Source organism: Pezoporus flaviventris, unplaced genomic scaffold (genome assembly GCF_033815535.1).
Source record: "Pezoporus flaviventris isolate CSIRO_AGI_PZ_B2104156 unplaced genomic scaffold, CSIRO_AGI_Pfla_v1 ptg000013l, whole genome shotgun sequence".
Classification (NCBI taxonomy): domain Eukaryota; kingdom Metazoa; phylum Chordata; class Aves; order Psittaciformes; family Psittacidae; genus Pezoporus; species Pezoporus flaviventris.
In genome coordinates this window covers 24,528,645-24,545,060 of record NW_026892561.1, presented here as the reverse complement: position 1 = coordinate 24,545,060, position 16,416 = coordinate 24,528,645, and the positions used below count along the sequence as shown (strand labels likewise).

The following is a 16,416-nucleotide window of genomic DNA, read 5'->3' as shown; positions in this document are numbered from 1 at the left end:
GTATGAAAAATTTGCATAAAGAGAAAGAAATGAGGCCTTTAACCTATATGCATGGTTTGTTGGTATTAACACTGCTACAATAACACATGGGTCTTCATCAAGGCTGAAGTTCTCACATGTGATTGTGCGCAAACGGGCAAGGACAATGTCTGCAGTGGAGGGTCTGTTACAGAAGGGACAGAGGAGCTGCAGACGGTAACATAGGTGGACACAAAACAAATATAAATTGCACCAAGGCAAAAAATGGCACCAAGGCTTGGGGAAGCTGCTGGAAGTACCTAGAGGCTATGTTTAATGCATGCCTTTAAACGAAGGACCTGATCCAAGCCCAAATATTTCTGTTTCCCTTTGGCATGTATACGTGCATCTACAGCTCAAGTGTTACGGAAGTATCCCTCTAGGGACAGGGAGAGGAGAAAAGAAAATGACTGAGTGGGAGAAAAGAGCAAGTGGGGGAAGCAAAAAAAGAGAGCAAAATGAAGAAGAGGAGGAGAAGAGTTTAATATAAAAATAAAAGTGGAACTATGGAAAAAGGCAGTTATTTGTCTGTTCTGGAGCCTGAAGACAAAGGTGGGTGGCTCTAATTCTCATCTGAGGTTACTTTTCCACTGCAGGAAGCCGAGCTATTGTTCAGAAAATCAGACAGTGTATTTTATTCTACTTATTTTTAAAAAACAAGGAAAGTGCTTGAATTTTACTTCTGCACCCTAGGGCCATTTTGCTTTTTGAAAGTGCAGCGCAACTGAGCATAAATCCATTAACTTGTTTACCAGGAAACCAAGTTTTTTAAATTATCACATGATGGTCCATTAGACAACTGAAATGCAACTAATTATACCTTTTTTTAAGCAAATAATAGCTTTTTCCTTCACTGAAGGTCTCTTCCTTGACATAACCTCATGAAAAGACTCAGGCAAAAGGAATCAGAATCCTGTATCTCAAGAGACAGGACAAGTTCCTCAGGTGCAGAGCAGCAACTTTTCCATCCAAGCATAAATAAGACTTCAGTAAATGTGGCAACAACTCCAAAAGAGGAAAAACTGCCAGGCCAAGCAAACAACACACACCTCTAAAGAGTAACAACCCACAAAATACTACATACCATCAGGCATCACCTCTAGTAGATGTCCCCCTCCATGCCCCTCTTGCCACTGGTTGACATGAAAAACATCCCACAGAAACAGCCCTTTTTACACGCCAGCCAGAGAGACTTTGAGACCATCAGGAACTTCCTGGCCAAGGTTTCAAGATATTTGAACTCTTCTTTGAACTATGCATAGTCGCTTTTTTGTGGGTTTGTAGCACCTGGAGAGACAGCCAAGGTCAGGCCCTGACTTCCATGAGGCAAAGAGAGAGAGAGCTGGCACATGTAGCACATCTGTACAGCTGCTCAAAGTGCCTGCACCTGACTGCAAACAGCAAAAAGGCGGGGGGGGGCAGGTAACTGGGCTGTTGCTTTGCTTCTTAAATAAGAATTAAAACCATTGCTTCCTTTCAACTTTTTAACTCTTCAGCCTTTTCAAATCACATCAACATCCCTTCCTTCTGGAGTTGGGCTGATGTAAGGACAATAAAAGCTTTGACTTTACCCATTTAACTGCACAAACTCAAGAGCTGTGAGATGGACCGAATCCTCAACGTCAGCAGAACCAAGATTGGCCCCAGTTATTCCAAAGTGAGTAACAGGGTGACATCACAGGGAATAGGGAAAAAATAAAAATAAAACCATCTTCAAATGTTAACCCTTTGATTTCTGGTAGTATCTGAGAAACCACTGATAGGAATGACGACATTGCAAAGCAATGTCTTCAGCCATCCTGAGAGTATCAGGAAATATTTAAAACATTTCATAAAGAAAAACAGAGTTTTTGTGGGCTGGGTTTGGGGTTTGTTTTTTGTTTTGTTTTTTTTCTTTTCTTTTTCTACTAAAATCCAGAGTAACTCCTATGTGCTTTGTAGTGACTTTAAAATCACTGTTTTATTAGGTCTCAACTCAGGGAGATAGTTCCCTGATCTTTGGCCATTTTATCTCTGGCATCAACTGAATATTATGGCGACAACCACGATTTTACAAACCAGTCTGGGATTGGATCCACGTAAAGTAGAAAAAACTCATGTTGTCCTTAACTGTAATGAAGGACAAGTGAGGAGGAAAAGCAGTACAAAGGGAGCCCTTTCTAAGCAGAATATTTTCCAGAATTTTCCATGAGCTATCAGCAATAATTTAAATAGTTTCAGAATTATAAGGGGTCTCTATCTATTACTAAATTAAATGCTGGGAGCAGGTCTTCCACGTATATTGCATAGAGTTTTTGTCTGTAGCACTTAATAAATTCAGCAATGTCCAAAAGCCACTTAATAGAATTCAAAAGCTACTTTTTATATTTCAAAACAAAGCCAGGACACCTCCATAAAGTGGCATTTCACACGTGGTGCATTACAATCCTGGAGTTTTACACACAAACCAGTACAAGCCAAATCAGTTAAGCACTGTTTCAGACACTTTGACTAGGGTTAGCATTTAAAGACCCCACAAGGAAGGTGCTTCTCCTGCCACTGCCTAACTCTGAAGGGTATGCTCAGAGATGGCTCTTGGTGGGCACTAGGCATTCCCAGGCTCTTAGGAGAGAGAGGGGGTCTATCCTCCCACAGGAACACAGGGCAAATCTTCACGCTGGTGGTGCTCTCCCAGCTTCCAGCTTCCATGAGTTGGAAACTTTTAAGCTGGTGATCAAAAGTCAGGTCTCCAGACCTCGCAAGTTATATCATGCTACTGAGGCAGAGAAATACATGACAAGAGGATCCTGTCTCATGGGATGCCAGTGAACCCACGACAGCTCTTCAGCACCTTGTGACAGGAGATGCTGCCATGCAGAACACAGCTACTGCCTACACCATCCTGAAAAACTACCTTCAAACCTGATGTAATAGCTCCAGAGAAGAATGAAAGAGCTCTTCTGTGCAAGTAGTAACATTGCGCCATTAAGTTGGATACTTACACAGAGAAGGAATTCTCCTGAGGGAAAATCTCTGAATACAGAGAAGGACAGAATTTACGCAGCATGTACAAGATAAAACATTTAATTGCAGACTGAAGGACAGGGGAATGCTATCCAACAGAGTAAGCACACTGCATAAAGATTTATTCATGCTGCTGAGCAAGATACAAGCAGGAAAACACAGATGAAAGTGTGGTATGAATATTTAAAAAGTCAGACCAGAGAACAGGACACCTGGAGACAGACAGTATAATGATACATCAAATGTGCCCAGCATTGGCAGGCTGAGACCAGACACAATGGTTCCTTGCGCAGCAGTGCCTATCCCACCTTCTTCTCATTTAGGTTTTCTCCCTATACCTATGCAGAGGGTACCCATTACACTGTAGAGGATAAACTGGCTTCCTCTGTGCCTGCACAAGAGCCTAGCAGACTTGGTGAGGTGCCATAATAGCAAGTTCCACTTAGAGATTTTGTAAACTTCATTAATTTCTTTGCAAGATTCAAGCATAAGGCACAAACTGGAGTGACAAACCTCTAATACACCAGATTTATCCACTGAATGACAGTATTTGCTGTATGGTCATCTCTGAGAGAACCTCCAGATGACAGTTTATGACTTACATCTGACATGAACCTTTGCTGCTTCCAAGCTCTTGGCAGATGGATCTTCAACCCTTCACCAAGACAAGATGTCAAGCAGGATACTGAGGCAATGACTGTGCTGCTGTGAACTCAGATTCCCAGCTCAGAAGCACTCTTTGCTGGTAGGGAGAAGTTACCAAGGCAGACTGTGCTTAGCTCTTTCAAGCAGTCTCTTAACAGTGAGGCTTCCCACCAGTGTGATGAAGGTAAAAGGATAATTTCTGATATTCACATCATCAATTGTTTTTATTGCTATTCCAAGACTCATTCAACAGGCTAACTCTACCAGGAAGTCAGCAGTCTTTGAATTTAAAGAGATGGGAAGGAGCACCCAGCAACTTTCAAGATGAATTACAATAATTTTTGGGTGTAGGATGTCATCCTGTTCCTGAAATGAAGACTTGGAGTGGGGAGGGACCAGCCTTTCTCTACAGCTAGGTCAGTCCCCTTTGTGATATCTTTACTGTACACAGTAATCCAAGGCTGATCAAGTGTTCCCAGGCATTCAAACCTTGGGATTTAGTGGTAGGCCAAACACACACAAGGTACTTCCACTGAACAGCCTTGACATTTCAACTTCTTTGAGAACAGAAGGCAGTGGCTGAGATTTCAGTTTTAGTCATCCAACTTGTTTATTTTTCGAAAGATTTCCACAATATTTCCATCTGCACTTAGTTTTACTCTTTCTGTGTAACTAGCATAATAATCAACAATAAAGAAATACTGTAGTGAATTGCACTGTAAGATGTTTTTCCTGTTCAGATAGATTCTGAAACCCTGCCTTGCAATAAATTAAAACAATAGCCCAGTGATTCTGAGGGATCCTGCCATTTAAGAAAATTGATACTAAAGAAGATACACAGCAGCATACAGTTGCTGCCCGCATGCAACAGAACAGATGACTCAAGTTAACCATGTGGGATGTATTCCTAGTTATTTGTACCCTTTTAAAGTTTACCTTCCTCACACATCTTCTGATTCTTACCTGTAAATTTATTTTAAAAAATCCTGTTTTCTCTAGGTCTACCTGGTCTTTACCTATCATTTGCGGTTCTGCTCTAAAGACTCTTCTGGTCCCAGAGGTCCTATAAAGAGAACAAAAATCCTAGGCAAAGTTAGATCTGTTTGTATAGGAATTTTTGGATCCTCTTCCAATTACCCAGCTCCTTAAAGGCATTTGGGTTTGTTTTTTTTTTCCAATATGCGATCTGATACTATAATTTTTAAGTCTCTGTACACAAATATTTGTGAGATCCAATGGGACACAAAATTTCACGCCTCTGAATCATTACGGAATTGTCCCAGGTCCTGAATTTATGAACTAAAATGATCTGGAAGGGAATGTCACCGAGAGCATCCCTCCTCCCTGCATGAAACTCACTTTTCTGAGTGATTCTACTGGCATTTACATGTCTGTTTCCATGCTCTGTAGCCACGGTCTTCATTAGGTTAGACCTTCATAGGCAATCTACCTTTTGTTTTAATTCTGTGCCTTTTCCCCCTAAAATGTCTTGGGTTTGTGTTTTTTTTGTGTACTGTAAGAAAAAAAAAAAAAAGAAAAGCTTTTGAGATGGACTCTTTATAAGATCTCTATATTTGATACAAAAGAACAGCGCAATAAATATGAATTATCAATAACAAATCCTGCCCATTTTTGCTTAAGCAAGCTTGTTAAAAGCACTAGCTTTCAAATATATGCGAAAAAATGTTTTTAAAAAAACAACATATTCCAGCAATCAATGCTCCAAGCAAATCCAAACTTTCTTAAATTCTACCCCAATACTTTATCACCCATTTAGATGCACTTGTCTGGGCATTAGGCTCAGTCTATTTCCATTTCAACCACTACTAGTTTGGAGCAAGCTGCCCTATTTCCACTCAAGATGAGGGGAGCCCTATGTTGTGAACTTGTCTCACTGATTTTAGGAGAGATGTTAGGTGGAGGAAAGGTGATGCAATCCAGCCCTCTGATTCCATTCACCCCTGCACACAACCCCACGTTACTTTAAAACAAGAGACAAAAAATATCCTGCACATGCTGCAGTTCCCCAGTGTTACACAGGAGTACACTGCAGGACACAGCAGGGATCTGGATTTGCCACAGACCTGAGTTTATTTTGCATATTTCAAAGAACCTGCAACCACAAGCCCTCAATAGAAAGAAAGTGTTTCTAATCACCACAATGTGTCTTTTTCACTTTCCTAGTGATAAAAACAAAACAAAACAAAACACACCAGGCTAATCATCAGGTAAGAAAAAAGCTGAGCTAAATATTTTTGATACCAAAGGAAAAAATGGCCAAACATTATGCACAATCCTACTCCTTATAGATCATCTTTTTTTTTCCCCCTATTCGACTCCTGCAATAAATTCAGGTAAATTGCAGTTTATGGGAATTTTACATTTGACTTATATATCAATGTGGAGTTTCTGCTTTTTTCTCTCCAAGTCTGGTTCATCTTAAACATCTTAGAAAGAAGGAAGCATAATAATTTCATAATGTAACTTTTGATTCAACACTGGTCCATTCTTCAGTGTTTATCCCAAGCAGGTCACCCTGGCATGACTTCAGTTACAGACTCTTTCTGTACTCTTCACTGCAGGAACCAAACAGATTAGCTGAAAGGTCCTGTACCATGTGCTGGTAGAGCAAATTTCAACCTACAGAAGAATAGTTATGTCTTAAAAACCAAAATATAAGTACACACAATTTTGCAAAATTAAAACACCACCAGCATTTGCAACCTACGTCAGGAAAGAACAAGGATGGAAGGAAAGGAAATCTGGGCGGTCATCTGAGATGGCAGAAAGATCTTGTGGCTACACCAGGGATCTACAGGTGTTATTCAAGCACAAGATACTGGAACTCATGCATTAGGGGAGGTCTGCTAAGGAGGTCCACAAGGTCTAAGTAAAGCAGCCTCAGTGCCTGTAGACCTGCAGTAGACAAGGAATAATTTTACCAACATTTGGCAGAATGTGTGAAATTGGCTCCTTGAAAAGACATGTAAGTCCTCGCTCTCTGCAGATGTGTTTCCAAAAACTGCAGCTCACAGTGGAATAACTGGTGCCTGCCAACACAAAAGACCTTACTGCACTCTTCCCAGATTGGGGTCACTAAGAGAAGCTCTCTTTGCTTAAACCCCATTTTCATGACACTTACAGAAACACAATGTGTTTGAGGGTTTTACTCCATTCCCCTCAGGCATATTTGATTTAAATTCACCAACAGGTTGAACAGATTTTAAGGGAAGGTAAAAAAGAGGGAGCAGCATACTGCGGTAGGCTCATTTGCTTAGGTGATCAGGTAAACACCGATCTGATTCAATGAATGTCTCTCTATATGACCTTGCTCCAAAATGTAGACAAACAATGTCACTAAGGACACAAAAAACAGGGCAAACAGCCTGTAGAATATATTTCTGATCTACAGTACAATTCCTCATAGAGAAAGATTTAAATTACTTAAACTTGAATGACTTTGTTAAAGCTTATGCAGATACAAGAATGAAAGAACAGCGAGAACCACGTTAGCTATCAATATACACACATAAATGGATGTACAGAAGCTCTGGCTTCTGTATGGCCCAAAGTCCTGGTTAGAAATCAGCACTCAAAGACCTGCACAAGGGTAAGACAACCCCTCAGAAATGCACCCCAATCATTTCTGCTGCTTCCTCTCCCACCACAGCCTGACATATCACTAGATGGAAGTGCCTGCCTTTAAATATGTCAAATTTCCTTTCCTACCAGTAAGCAGCTTTCAAACACAACTGCATCAGTTGTGTACATTACCAGAAATATGAACACCACTTGCAGATAATTCCCAGAAGACATTTAGCAAGTGTGGGAAACTGCCTGGTGCCACTGGGACACACAGGTCACCTGGCATGCTCTTACACGATGACATTGGAATAAATCTTTAAACATCTGCACCCTGGGTGAAAACATTCAGGCTTGAATGCGGCACAGCTGTTTTCTGCAAAAGTCTGTGACATCTGTACAAACCAAGAACAGCTCTGTTGCATGTTCCTGGCTGCAGTCATCTGCTAGAAGACGTGCAGAAAGGATCACAAAAGAGCATTGACTGAAATGAACTTGCTTAAAACCTCAAGCTACCCTGAAACAGCTCTACAAAGGCTGTTGAAACTAGGTGCAGTCCAGATCTATCTTTTACTCCAAGATTATGCCGAGTCATCTAAAAGGAGTACAGTTTGTTCATATTTCTGAAGCTGTTACATAAATAACTCTTCTTTCCTTCTTTATTGGAGTTGATCTCTTTTAAAATATACACTTACAAATGTGAACAGCAAGCTTACCTCCCTACTGCTATCATTAAACAATAACGAGGAGCGCAACCGTTAATCAAAAGCAGACTCCAATACAAAATCCTCTCAAAACCAGACTGGCCCATTTAAGACATATATCCCTGAAATATTTCCAACTGCTGCAATATCCTACTGCAAGCTCCACTAAAAATACTGCTATTCCCACAACCATTCCATGCTTCCTTTGCTAGTTCTTCATGACAGATTTGTGCACTACTTCTGCAAAAAATTCCTTTCTAGCTTTTACTGAGGACATAGCATGGGTGAGTCCTCCATTCAGTAACTAGAACTGGTAAGAGTTAAAATGAGAAGTTTTAAAACTAAGCAAAGGTGCAAAGACAGTCCGTTATCCCTTTGTGCTTGTTGAGACCCTTCAAGACAAAGGAACTGTCAGTCCTGAATAAGTTAACAATGAATGCTTAAGGACAAAGACAATTTAATCCTCAAAATTCTTCTGAAATGCACTGATTTAGCTGTCTGATATCAGAAATGTGGGCAACAAGCAGTTTCTTTTTTCTTGTAGTTATTACGGGTGCTATACACCAACAGAGAGACATTTTCTGAATTGAGTTCTGCATTCTTTGTTGATTTTTGGAGATCTGACATCATTAGGATGCCAGATATGTGGTTTGTTCATGTTGGGTGTTTTCGGTGGTTTTTTTTTTTTTTTTTAAGTATTTTACATATGGGCAAAACAAGATGGAAAAAATAATAATTTCTTGTAACCACATTTACATTTGGAATAAAAGCTGTGTTAACTCTTAACATAACTTTGCCCTCATGAGAGATGCAGCCTTGCCAGCCCTGGATAAGCTCTTAACCTCTAAAACAACTCTTTGTCATAATAACTGCAACTAGCATTGCAACTTTTAAAGCCAAAAATCCTCAGGGTACCTCCAAAATATATAAAGAGGCTCTATAAAGCACAAGACTTTAGTTCCCATAGGGGCTGTCCTTAACACTGAAGTGCTGGGAATGTCCATAGCTTTGCAAGCAAGTGAACAGAAAGAATGAGCCCACATGGCCTTCGGCACTGGTTTTGGACCTTTCTAAATTCACAAATTCTTTAAAAAAATTAATTCTAAATTCACAAATTCTTTAAAAAAATTAATTCAAAGTACAGATATAAAAAAAAAATCACATATGCTGATAGATTTATACCTCTGCTTTTGCCAGCCATATATCATGGCCCTGTAAATAGTAATCTAAGTAGTGCTAGAGTAGAGGTTTTCCCTTCCCTATAGTCAGTGGGCCACACCTGAAAATCACTGCATAAGGCTATCAGCTCACAGTGGGCTAAAAAAGTAATGAATACACAGAGATTTTCTTGCATGCAGTTTGCATGCAAGAAAACATGCCAAAAATTTGTGACACAAGATGGACCCAAATGTCTCCTGACAACTGCAGAGAATAGGTCTCAGGGCTGAAGTCCCTAGTGCTGGAAGCTGAAGAGTCTCCCCAGCTAGACAGAGCCCAGTGCTGCCCAGGAACAGGTTGATGGAACTATCTCTAAATGCTAATCTGGATGTAAAATAGGGACTGCAATGAAGAGCACATATGTCAAGTAATACAAATACACACATTTCTGGTAATTTATCCTGCTAGTAACAGACACTATGTGATACTCATACCCTGGTTGAGGATCTAGCATCTTGCCTCTTGGGCAAGAAGCTTTGCGGCTGTATTCCTGAGGTGACACCTTAGAAAGGGGCACATGATATAGCTTATATTACCAACTGCATGTGAAACAGATATCCTTTATAGGAGGCTCACAAAATAATGTTTTGATTAGGTTCTTCAGATCAGCAAGTATTTGAAATTGTAATTTAATATTTCAATACTGAACCACCAGTGGCAGAGGAAAAGGTGCATGAAATGCTGGATCAAGTTTGTGCCTCAAACAGCAGCACACTGGGAAAACAATGGACAAGAGTCCATCAGTACTGTTCTTACTTGCTTAGACTAACTAAATCATTCTGCAAGCATCTCCTTGCAAGACATGAGGAGCCTGAAAGATGGAGATGATTCCAGCTACCGGAGTGGACATTGCTGCTTCAGAGTTATCTCATGTTTTAAACACTGCAGCACAGATAAAATGCCAAGATTTCCTTCCCCTGCCTGCTTGGGGACCCACACTGAGCTGGCCAGCCAGCTGCCATGCCTGCTTGAAGGATGCAGAGGAACTTCCTGCAGTCTTTTTATGATGCTTGCTCCCACTCAGCTCCTCAGCTCCCTCCCTGACATATCATAACTGCATTGAAGACAATCAGGACCTGGTTTCCTATCTGTACTTCCTTCTGAGTCAAAAGGTCTCCTCGGAATAAAGACCACGGATTTCAAAATAAAAGAAAGGGTGTTTCCATGGTGGTTCTTTCCAAACTGATTTAAAACCCAGTCCCTGGGACATTCACCACCATCAAAACCGGCTTTTCCAGGGGGTGACTCTCTTTGGCTTAAAGCTAAGTCAATGCTGTGATGGACTGCAGGCACCACTCTCATGGCAGAGGGGAGGCTGAAAGGAGATGCAGAGTGCATGATGCCCAGGACAGGCACAGATAAGATCACTCTGAAGGAAGGCTCCAGCTGAGAGTATCTTCTCACTGAGTGGAGTCCAGGGTGGAACAAGCCCATTGGAGGAAGCACGGCTCTAGCCAAAAGGCACAGATCCAGCACACAAAATGCTGCTGTGAGCAGGTTCCCACTTAATGGTTCATGGAAAATGATAGGGTGAACAAAAGCCTTTGGACTGGGAGTGCCACCAGCAGGATCATTCACTCATCTGCCTCTTGGATCTTCTCCTCTAAGGCTTGTCTGGATGAAAGGGGAGTGTGCACAGTGATCCTGTGAAGGACGTGAAACTTTCAAAAGTACTAAATCCACACTGGATTGCCCATCCTCTAAATTTTAGATCCAAGCCAAGCAAATCTTATTTTTATTCTCAGGAAGACAGCTGTGCCCTGTCCCCTACTCTTTCCTAGTTTTTTCATGTCTCTTCTAAAACACACTGGTGAAGTTTATTTTGGGGAACTGAAAGAGGAGAAGGCATCCTACATCTTCCACTTTTGTTTTATTTGAAAAACTGAGCTTTGCAAATCTCCTCTATGCAGTGACCCTGTAATCTGATTCATTTTACCTTTCTTTCCCAGCTGCCTGGTTTTCTGAGGAAAGGGAAGTATTACCTTTGACTGCAGAGGAATCCTCCATTCACTCTGGTAAGTGCGGCAGAGATCACTTTTGAAATAACAGGATATGCTGGGAGAGAGAACTGCACAAGCTCCTCTGTTAAACACAGGTAGAGACAATCCCTAAAAGCACTACTTTTACATGATCCTTTCATATATTCCTTAGCTTTCATAGAAGATCAGGAAAGGGCAGGGAAAAATTTCATGGGGAGGCTCCAGGAAGCCAGCACAGGCTTAACACAGCCCCTGGGAGAAGGACGAGTCAGAAATAATCAGGCCAAGAAAGCCTCGGTGTTCGCCTTCTCCCCTGAATGCAGACAGTTCCCTCTGCCTCATGCCTGTACAAAAAAGAGCAAAAAAGCAAAAGCAACAAAGCAGAGAAGACTGGCAAAGCACATGAATGAAGTACACTCAGAAGGCGACTTTTAAAAAAAATTTCGACTTTTTTTTCTCCTTCAGGTGGACTGCACAAGAAGGATGTGATCCAAAGAGACTTGATCAGAGCATAGGACAGTGCTGCACCCACACACCTCTGCATCACAAGGGGAGTTTTAGCAGTCATGCCACAGAGCTCCCTTAATCAAGTATCGTCCTAGTAACGCTTAGAACCCTCTTGGCTGTACAAGTAGAGTATCCCTTCTGCACTGGTACATCCCTTTCCTTCTATATTGGCACAAGAGGCCTCATACAGCATTTTCTGCAGTTGGGGTTGGAGAGACAAGGCAGACTTCAAAGTGCAGCCACGCCCCTGATCAGCAGATATATCAAGTACCAAGTATGACAGACTTCCAAAGGCTTTGCAGACTTTCTGGGAAAGAAAAATTCTTGTTCAAACAGATATTTTCCTTGAACACTTTCTCCCAGTGGCTTATGGATAAGAGAAAATTGTGGACACATGCACAAAAACCAGCTCAGTGAATGGTTTCCTGATGGCAGGATCTAAAACCTAGGCGTATGTGAGCAGTAAAGGCTCAGAAGCCAGAGTTTCAACACCTTAGATCTGAGGGGCTGTTGGATCACAACACTGTCATAAATCTACAGTTATCCAGATGACAAAGTGGAAAGAGAAAGAACAGAGTTCAGTTTAGGATCTCTCAAAAAGACTGTTTAAATTTTCTGTGAAATAGAACAGCAATTTTTCCTTAATCTTGCTTCAAAACTGCTATTGTACAATATAACTTTATTGGCCTCAAATTTTCTTTCATCTCCGATTTTATCAGTTTTACAGCCCTGTAATAGTATTCTGTACCTGGGTCTAAATGACATGACAATTAATTGGCCACATTGCACAGAAATAAATCAATGAAGAAAAGAGAATGATGTCTTTGGTATCAATATATTGTGATGATTCAGAAGAGCAAGAAAAACTAGAATTAAAATCACTTTATCTTCTTTATTAGTGGTGGGTAGACTAATCAAATCATGCAGTATTTCTAACCAAGCCTGTTACTGAATCTCATCAAACTAAATGAGCAGAACTTGGATGGCAAAGTAAGCTTACAAGAGGGAAGTTCCTTAAGTCAGAATCATCAATATTTGGCTTCTGGAGCTTTACTTTCTGTTCTGTTGGCTTACGGCATAGCAGAAGTACAAATAAGGCAGAACAGAAAGCTTAAAAGGCAATGAGAAGAATATCACAACTTATAAGGCACACTCTGCTCATCTGACAATTCCCAGCATCCCATAAACACCAAAAAGCAATTCAGCTAATGACCTTCAAAACCTGGATTTCTTTATCCAGGGACTGTGTATGCAAGGTCAAAGTTTCACTAGACTTCAGTCTGCAAGAGTGGCAGATCGGCTATTCAGCTGTAACTCTCATAATGTCAGGAGACAGCTAAGATCTGCTCAAATCAAACTACAGGTCTGATTATGCAAAGCACTGTGGTTCTGCACTTCCTGACACTGAGACTACTTTAGAGAGCAGCTTGAAAATATCTGCTCTAAGATTTATGAAAACAGGCAATTAAAACAAGAGGAAAACTAGTTTATTACTCTACTCATATTTGGTAAAGAATACTTCATGACAAATTAAATACACAAACGTGCCAAGGGCTGAACATAAACACTGAGAAGTATTTTGTAAAATATATCTCATACCGTCAGGGAGCTGTTTACAGGACAAAGCATCATCAAGATCTTTGGCAGTTGACGGGTCAATGGTGAAAATGCATTCTTTCCTATCCAGGGGAAAAAGAAAAAAAAAGGAAAATTTATCTTTCAGTCGTGAGGAAGGTACCAAAACACAGAGACCATCAGAGACATCCCGACAACAACAACTATGTTTTCAAAAGACTCTGTCTGTTGAAACATCTTCCAATCTCACCTGAAAGTCTAAATCTAATCTACAAAAAAAAAAAACCCACACAAAACACCCAAACAAAAACAAACAAACCAGAACAAACAAAAACAAAAGGTTTAAACAAGTGAATCTCCTTGGGTTTTTTGGGGGTTTGTTTTTTTGTTTGGTTTGGGGTTTTGGGCGGCTTTTGTTTGCTTGTTTGTTTGTTTTGGGGTGGGTTGTTTGGATTGCTTTTAACAGCTTTCATGCCATTACTAATCTCCTTTTTCTTCCACAAAAACTAAACATTTTAGCCCATCAAGTTCACTCCAAAGAAGCAGGTGGGGAAGAAGTCTTGGTGTCTTGTAGCTAGAAGTAAAAACAGATTGCTCTTAATTGCAAGATTAAATGGAACACAAATAACCTCCATCTTCACGCATAAGAGTAGATACGGCAGCATCTGAAACTTCAGAAGCACAGCTAGCACAGAGCAGAGGCAGTGAAACATTTACAAACCAAGCTGAATTACAGCAGAATTGAGGGTGAGGTTTTGGCTCAGTAAAGACACTCAAGAGGTGCAGTACTTTGTAACATCTACATTGGCTATTGTGCACCAAAGGGAAAAACAAGTTCAATAGGAAACACTTGAAAGTTATAGAAAGCAAGCTCCAAATCAGCTAAATAGATCTAGCAAACCACCTCAGTGCTTAGGAAAAGCTGAACACCCTTTTGCACATGCTGCGCTGGTACTACTGATACAAGTAGTACCTAGAAGATGCAGCCCTCTCCTGGAAGGCTTACTGACATATGTCCCACAGCAACAGGTGGCAGGAACACCAGGAACATACCAAGACAGACCATGGATATGCTCTGAGGCCACTCAGATGACACAAAATATAGAGCATCTGACTCAAGAATCATCATTTTTAATAGAGCACAGCCTGGCACCAGAGAGACCCAAAACCTGAAGCACGCAACAAAACTTCCTAAACTCCTGCTAAAGGCCTGCCTTTCTTCCTGGGCTGCCCTACAGCAACTTCTTGCCCAGGCCCCTGGACTAAAGCAATCATCACCCAAGCAATGTGTGGAATGTGGGGCTGGAGCTGAAGAGCAGTGAAGACAGTAAAGGAACGGGTTTGCCGGTTTATCTTGCTTTTATCTTAACCTTTTGAATAAGTTTGACACTCCCCAGTTAAAAGGTTCCCAAGCACAATGGTATAGGCTGAGGCTGCCAAGGAAGAGAGCAGACCACTTCTTTTCTTCTGTTCTCCCTGCCGCAGAAAACCCGTGGCAACTCCCTTCTAGAGGTGTACAGTGAAAACACACATTATTTTTCTTACAGTGTAACAACTGGTATACTCCTGGGGTAGGAGAGGTGAGAGGGGAAAAATTGCTGTGAACTTTTAAAGGAGCAAGTATCACATGGAATTAGCAAGTCATAGTCTTTTTTGCATGGGTGTTTGCACTGTGAGATCAATGTCTCCATCTTCGCAGGCCTTCCACCTCAGTACTTAGATGCTCTGGGTGGTATCTGTTGGTGTCAGGAAGCTGGCAGCATGTATTAATATAATTCCACCAGGCGCACTAAATAGAGATTTTCAAAGACATAAAAATCAGTAAAGCACTCCACCACCTTCCAAGACTTTGGAAATCTTTCAGAATATGCTACCTTTCAGATTGGATAGCAAAGCTGCCTTAATCCCCAGACACACACTAGCTCCTGATCCTTCCCATGCATCTAAACAAATTAGAGACTATGACACTGAAAGACAGAAAATCTTTTCAGCTGTGCCAGGACTTTGATCTGTTGTGCCTAGCTATTCAATACTGGCAATCAATCAATTTTTAAATGCTTGCAAGCAACCTTACTTCCATAAATATCTAAACATTCTACCTAAGGATGGAATTCCAGGATACTACCACTCCAACGTACTGTGCAACTTTAGGGAGCTGGGTGCACGCAGGTACAGACACCTATACTACACGCAGTATGGGGACATGCATATGTGCCAATTTTCATGCATGGATACACCAGATCCTGCTAATGTGCAGGGTTAATAACATCTTGGCATTGTGACTCCCACCCCACTGGCCACATAAAGTAAACATTCCTTTAAGTTCCTTAATTTAAAAGAGCAAACAGCACTGAATGGACACTTACAGCTTGCTTTATCTGACAAACAAGAAAAAGGTTTAAAAGCTTCTTCAAAGAGAATGTGGGTTCCTGTGTCTGGGGAATAGATAGCTTATCCCAGATGTTTGGGGCCTGCAACCACAAGCATCTGCCACCCATTGTGAATCATAGCTCCAGGCAGTTTAAAAATTAGCAGATTGGTTTCAACAAAGTGCATATTTGCAGTTTGCCCTGGAAAGAAGTGAGCATAAATACATGGGAGCCAAATTCTGAACGCATTTATACAATGGTAGCAACTAACAGGCCGCTTTGGTGAGATGTATTTGGCCAGTCAAATCTACTGCAGTGGTCAGTGGTGGCCCCACTGTTGTCAGTTGCTGTGGAGCTGGCAGGGCAGCCCCAGACTCCCCAGGAAACGTGTTGCGCGCAGCCAGCTCCCCTTCAGGACCACTGGCCAGGTTCAGAGCAGTCTTTTAGCATGCAAACTGCAGGCACAGACACAGCTTGCCGTCTGAGATACTTAAACTCACAGATGCAAAACTGAAGAGGGGTCCAGACAAATACTGATTTAGCGTTTCTCATCAGCATTTCTATGTGCAGCACAGCTGGAATATGTTTTACCACTAGGCTCAGATCCGCTTCTTTGAAGCTACTCAGGGGACTTGGACTTGCAGCTTGTCACAGGCAGTTTATTCTGGGCACAGACAGCAAGGTGAGGTAAGAAAGTGACTGAGCAAGTAACACAAGGAATGATACTCCCTGGCATAAGGACTCTGCAGAAGTGTTGCAGAGCCAACGGCCAGGTAGTCAATGGGACAAGAGAAGCCGATCTGCAAACAGCTCAAA

General features: G+C 41.4%; 1 protein-coding gene across 3 annotated transcripts in view; it reads right to left on the bottom strand.

Annotated features, from left to right (window-relative positions):
• The window catches only part of DIS3L2 (DIS3 like 3'-5' exoribonuclease 2), a 197,599-nt gene that overhangs the window by 84,464 nt on the left and 96,719 nt on the right, over window positions 1-16,416 (bottom strand). For all 3 annotated transcript variants that reach the window (XM_061452258.1, XM_061452259.1, XM_061452261.1), the window contains one exon: window positions 13,256-13,335. In XM_061452258.1, the coding sequence (XP_061308242.1) occupies window positions 13,256-13,335 (80 nt within the window). The remainder of the gene's footprint in view (window positions 1-13,255; window positions 13,336-16,416) is intronic.